This window comes from Larimichthys crocea, chromosome VI (genome assembly GCF_000972845.2).
Source record: "Larimichthys crocea isolate SSNF chromosome VI, L_crocea_2.0, whole genome shotgun sequence".
Taxonomy (NCBI): domain Eukaryota; kingdom Metazoa; phylum Chordata; class Actinopteri; family Sciaenidae; genus Larimichthys; species Larimichthys crocea.
The window spans coordinates 10,473,898-10,480,156 of record NC_040016.1 but is presented as its reverse complement, the minus strand read 5'-3'; the positions used below and the strand labels follow the sequence as shown (position 1 = coordinate 10,480,156).

Sequence of the window (6,259 nt, the reverse complement as noted above, 5' to 3'; positions counted from 1 at the left end):
CCCATTTTCAAAAAGGGGGACCGGAGGGTGTGCTCCAATTATCGGGGTGTTACACTACTCAGCCTCCCTGGAAAAGTTTATTCTAGGGTGCTGGAAAGGAGGCTCCGACCAATTGTTGAACCCCAGAATCAGGAGGAGCAATGCGGATTCCGTCCTGGTCGGGGAACAACAGACCAGCTCTTTACCCTTGCAAGCGTGCTGAAGGGGCCATGGGAGTTTGACCATCCAGTCTACTTGTGCTTTGTGAACGTGGAGAAGACTCAAGACCGTGTCCCCTGGGTGCTCCTGTGGGGGGTACTGAGGGAGTATGGGGTACCGGGGCTGTTGGTACGAGTGCTTGTCCCCGATCCTGTTTGTGATTTTCATGGACCAGATCTCAAGGTGAGGAAGGTGTCCAGTTTGGGAACCTCAGGATTGGATCTCTGCTGTTTGCACCACGATCCGACCCCGGATAAGTAGTAGAGGATGAATAGATGGATGTGTGAGAGGGAGCATTTCACCACCTTGTTTTCAATGTATTACATGAGATGTTTTCAGTATATTGTGTGAGAGATTTTTATTATAATATGTCAATGGATTTGGTTTCATGTAGACACATGACATGTGAGAGGAAATTTCTGAATAACGTCCCTAACGACCATCACCACTCTTTTCTTTCTGTTGACACTCACCAAATATTCCTTGAGATCTAAAACAGAAACCAAAGCATAACTTGATAAACTTTAACAAAACTATGTACTGTAAATTAAACATTATATGCATGTATACATAACACAGGAAGAGAAAAGCAGCTCACCCTTCCTAAATTTATAGGTGACAGTACTGTAGGTTTCATCATAACCACCCTGCAATTATTTAACAAAATGATAGAAGAAGATTGAGAGTGGCCTTATTAAAGAGACAATCATTGCTGCATGAAGGAAAAACCTTTTAGTTTTGAAATCACCACTCTTTCACTGTTGACACTCACCAAATATTCCCTGAGATCTAAAACAGAAACCAAAGCTCAACTTAATAAACTGTAACAAAACATTGTAAATGAGTCTATTGTAGTTTATGCCAGTAAGTAACATACCTTTTGATTCACCAGTGAAGTTTACTTTTGGTCTAAATGTCAAAAAAAGAAAAAAATCTTTGAGTCTTCGAGTCAAAGCACTGAACCTATTTATTTGTTTCAAATTAAGTTTATTACTTGATTTATATTAAACCTATGTAATTCAAATGGATGGAAATTTTCTATGTAATTGAAATGGATAAGTCCTGCATTTTGGCCAAATTCTTCTTTTGAGTTTATGAATGTAAACCAGAGCAGTGATAGAAAAGGAGATACACGACTGCTACTTTCTTAAGTTCGGTAATAATCTTTAAGAATTATGATTTCTTACCTTTTGGAAACACATTTTTCTAGAAAAAAAAAATCACCCAGTGAATTTTGCTGTCGGAAAACTTCAATGACATAATGAAACAGGGATACTGGAGTTATTCTCTAGTATTCTTTCAAACCAGAAACTAAGCTGCCTCTAACTGAAATAAATGTAGAGTCACATGAAATATTTCCTACACTCAAACTTTTTTTAAGGGTCAATATGTAATTCTTACCAATCCTGACTTGACTGAAGAGAAGAGCTAATCCAAGCAAGACGACACCCACAGCCACAATTGCTCCGATCAATATCATCTTCTCTGCATTAAAAGAAGAGGCCATCAATAAGTGTCCAACTACAGTGTTATCATAAAGCACTGACGACACAAAAACGTCTCTACTACCACCACACTTGTAATACAGTACAATGAGTAATTAAGATCTGAATAGAGTTCAAAATATTTGAAGCACAAATACATAAATAGGATATCATAAGCAAGTCCCAAAGAGCGACAAACATAGGCATGCAATGTATTTTCTTTCACTACGGCAGCATGTGACTACTAAAGATAAGTGAGACATTTTAAACTTAGAAAATTTTCTATTACTGTAGATCACTTTTTGTACAAATAAAACCACATCTATTATTTGACCCCTGAGTAACTGGGGTAATTTTAAACTTGTTGCAAAATATGTCAAATTTCCCAAAAAATAACTTTACTAGATAGTAAGTAACTAAAATACGTTAATATCATAATATGCAGTACTGTATGTGTGAGGAGTCACATATACTCACCTGAATCTGTTTTCAGAGGGGTTTCTCTGTCTTTAGTACTCGGCGTACTAACAGTTGAACCTAGGAAGTGCACGGGCACAAATGTTTTTAACATTCACAGCGGTGCATGTGAGCATTTTCATGTAATAATAGTAATAATCTTTAGTCTACAGTACTCTGGGTTTATAGAGGTAGAGGTCATACTAGGACATACAAACACACGCACACGATTACTTCACAGAAATCACTTTGACTGACTTTTTACATGCAAACATTTTGTACATATCAACATTTTGTAATGAATCAGAGTGAATCTTTGAAAAACTTGATAAACATGTCACCTGATGCTGGTTTCACTGGTGTTGTAGATGTAGAAACAACAGTACTACTGTGCGTACCAACAGGCCAACCTGCTGGAAAAACAAAAACAAAAACAAAAAAAAACAATTTATAATACTGAATACACTGGAACATGTATAATTTGTGATTAGGGTTAGGGTTAGCTTTACCTGATGTTAGTTTTATAGGAGTAGAAGCACCAGACCTGTAAACGGTCACACCTGGCAAAAAATAAAAAAATAAAAATAAAGACAAAGACCTCTTCAATATTTCAAACTTATTAATACTGAACAGTCTGGACTGCTATCTAAAATTTCATACCTGTGGTCATACTAAGTGTTGACATTGTCTGGGTCACGCTTGATTCTCTATCCAAAATATCTACAGTAAGAGAAGATGGAGAAATTGTGAGTAAATATGAGTACAGTGACCATACTTAGAAAGGACTAAAGGCGCAGTCAACACAATTTTCTTGGATGTGTTGTCTCACATACAGTAAAGTCAGTGTAGCATGTGCATTCATGTCTTTTCCGACTTACCAGTCAAGCTGTATCCATCACTACGAGGAGACAAAGAGCTGGGTTCACTTCTCAAACTGTAATCACAGCTGGCATCACTTTGTTGAACTGAACGTAGACGTCTCAGCAAATCTTCAATCGTGACAATAAACTGGCAGATCCACTGACTGGTTGTTTTCCTCCCGATGGTTGCTGTTTGAACTGGATGACTTGATTCTCCAAAGTACAGGTTACACGTCGCATCAAGATCAGCAGATCCAGGCAGAGAGCAAGTAAAGAGAACGTGTTCACCAGGAAAATGTTGAAGACTCATTTTTGGTTTATGACCTACAAAAAGATGAATGAAAAGTCATTAAATACAAAGAACTATTTTGTTTTGTTTTGCTTTATCTTTGTGGTTACATTTCTAAAAAAGTCTTATGTGATAAAACTCCACACAACAACTTAAAGTAAAACATATTGTCATATTCTGACAACAACAATTTATCTGACTAACAAAAATCATTTCAATATATCATTTTATTCCACAGGTGGGATTTTAAAGGAAATGGAATCAGTGAATCAGAACCAGTGTTTCTCTCTTGCTTTTGGTTTGTATTGTTAGGCATCAAGACATAATAATCTTAGTATAAGCAATCACTTACTGTGTATGGTGATGAAGGATGTGTCACTGTGTGGAGATTGTATGTTGTGAAACTTTACAGTGTAAGAACATTTCACTTCAACCTCAGCAGGTGAACTCTGATGTGACAACTTCAGCAGCTCAGTTCCTGTCAGTGTCTGCAGACAAGAGGAGCCTCTGATACTTCCTCCACTTAAAGTGTAGAAAATACACTGAGACACAGAAACAGATGATGGAGTCTGACAGTTCAATGTGACTGAGTCTGTCTCTGTGATCACCGGTGGATTCACTGTCAGTTTAGGTGGAAGAGATCCTGAAAATTTAAGTATACGTTGGATTAAATATCTTAAATTGACATTTATTTAAAACAATTCTGATGATGCATTGATAATAATAGAGGATGTCCTGATATTTTATGCATTAGTACTATATCTAATGCTCATTCAAAATTTTCCTCTCAAGATCAGACCTACATATTAAGAGCCATAATGTTGCTGGTGCTGACACTGTATCAAGATATCCTAATATTAGTCCATAGCAGCAGTGTTCACTCACTTCGAATGATGATGGAGAACACGTCACTGTCAGGAGATTGATGCACATAAACATAAAAACATGTCACGTTAACCTCCGCAGGTGAACTCTGACGTGACGTCTTCAGCAGCTCAGTTCCTGTCAGTGTCTGCAGACAAGAGGAGCCTCTGACATCTCCTCTACTTAAAGTGTAGAAAAAACACTGAGACACAGAAACAGATGATGGAGTCTGACAGTTCAATGTGACTGAGTCTGTCTCTGTGATCACCGGTGGATTCACTGTCAGTTTAGGTATTGGAAGAGCTGAAAATGTAGAGGTACACATGTGTTATATTGTATACTCACAGTTGCAATAAGATTCTTAATGAGAACTTGTAATTTACATAGAAACTATAGACACAGAATACACAAACATATTGTACATATTTGTACAATATGTTTGTGTTGATTTGTCCTGTACACGTGACATCCATTGCACGTCTGTCCGTCCTGGGAGAGGGATCCCTCCTCTGTGGCTCTTCCTGAGGTTTCTTCCACATTTTTTTCCCTGTTAAAAGGGTTTTTGTGGGCAAGTTTTTCCTCACTCGAACCGAGGGTCTAAGGACAGAGGGTGTCACTCCCTGTACAGATTGTAAAGCCCTCTGAGGCAAATGTACTTTGTGACTTTGGGCTATACAAATAAAATTGATTTGAAAAATTGATTTGACTAAACAGTTCATACTGTGATTACAGAATAACCTGTCCATGCAAATTAATATTAAACTCAGGGACTGACCTTGTGCTTTCATCTCATCTCTCAAATGTAATAGTATAGTGAACTCTTAATGTTACTGTTGTAAGCCATCAGCTTAGAGATAATTCTGTTGACAACGTCATGAGGCTGATTTTTTTAAATGATTAAATTCGATGCTCATTCTAAGTCTTCCAACACTTCCTCTGAACACCTGACCTCCATGTTAAGAGCCACTTTGTGCTGACACTGTACCAAGATATCCTAATATCTGTCCATAGCAGCAGTGTTCACTCACCTCCAATGATGATGGAGGACACATCACTGTCAGGAGACTGATGCACTTTAAGGTAAAAACATGTCACTTTAACCTCAGCAGGTGAACTCTGATGTGACATCTTCAACAGCTCAGTTCCTGTCAGTGTCTGCAGACAAGGGAAGCTTTTACCACGTCCTCCTCTAACAAAGTGAAAATAACACTGAGGCACAGAAACAGATGATGGAGTCTGACAGTTCAGTGTGACTGAGTCTGTCTCTGTGATCATCGGTGGATTCACTGTCAGTTCAGGTGGAAGAAGATCTGAAAATTTGGAGGTAAACATGTGTTATATACTACAGTTGCAATAAGATTCCTTGTTATTTACAATAGAAACTACAGACGCTATATACACTTTTTTTAAGTACCATGCATCCAAATGATGCATGACAACTGTCAGATTCATTACAGAATGCTAAACTGTTCATACTGTGGTTACAGAATAACCTGTCCATGAAAACTAATATTAAACTCAGGGACTGACCTTGTGCTCTCATCTCAGAAAAGAAACCTGTTAAAGAAAAACGTGTTAACAAGAGAAACAGATGTAATCATAAATAATAAACATTTAATGTTAATGCTGTACTTCTTTCAATGTAATGTAAAAGTGTAATATAACATGCTGATACCATTACTGTTACTGGTGTGTAACTGCCTACATTTACAATAAAAGAAACAAGAGGTTTAACTTACACAAGAGGACGACTAACAGCAGGTGACCAGCCATGATGAAGCTGAATACTGAATGTCTAAGACTAGACTTGTGTGTCTGACTAATATATGTTATATACGTAATACACATAAAATTATACATAAATTCACTGATGCTTTTTTTTTATGATTCAATTTGTACTCATTCTAAGTTTCCAACACTTTCTCTGAAGACCATGACTCAAATTTTAAGAGCCACTTGTTGTTTGTTTGTGACACTGTACCAAGATATCCTATATCCGTCCATAGCAGCAGTGTTCACTCACTTTGAATGATGATGGAAGAAATGTCACTGTCAGGAGATCGACGCTCGTGAAGGTAAAACATTTGACTTTAACTTCAGCTGGTGAT

General features: G+C 37.5%; 1 protein-coding gene across 1 annotated transcript; it reads right to left on the bottom strand.

The window, feature by feature from the left end:
- Window positions 1–584: 584 nt before the first annotated feature.
- LOC113745878 (uncharacterized) lies at window positions 585–5,963 on the bottom strand. The gene is made up of 9 exons (XM_027279437.1): window positions 5,891–5,963; window positions 5,682–5,708; window positions 5,180–5,461; window positions 2,799–2,858; window positions 2,648–2,698; window positions 2,480–2,548; window positions 2,160–2,219; window positions 1,600–1,683; window positions 585–688 (listed from the first exon to the last, which is right to left on the bottom strand). Exons 1-9 carry the CDS (start codon window positions 5,922–5,924, stop codon window positions 585–587), a joined length of 771 nt encoding a protein of 256 aa, XP_027135238.1. The 5' UTR covers window positions 5,925–5,963.
- Between the last annotated feature and the right edge of the window lie 296 nt (window positions 5,964–6,259).

Coding starts and splice junctions, on each gene's coding strand:
- LOC113745878 (XM_027279437.1), bottom strand. CDS start 5,924: ATGGCTGGTCACCTGCTGTTAGTCGTCCTCTTGT. Junction 2,859..5,179: donor GTCCTCCATCATCATTGGAG/GTGAGTGAACAC, acceptor CTCTTACTGTAG/ATATTTTGGATAGAGAATCA. Junction 2,699..2,798: donor AACACTTAGTATGACCACAG/GTATGAAATTTT, acceptor ATTTTTTGCCAG/GTGTGACCGTTTACAGGTCT.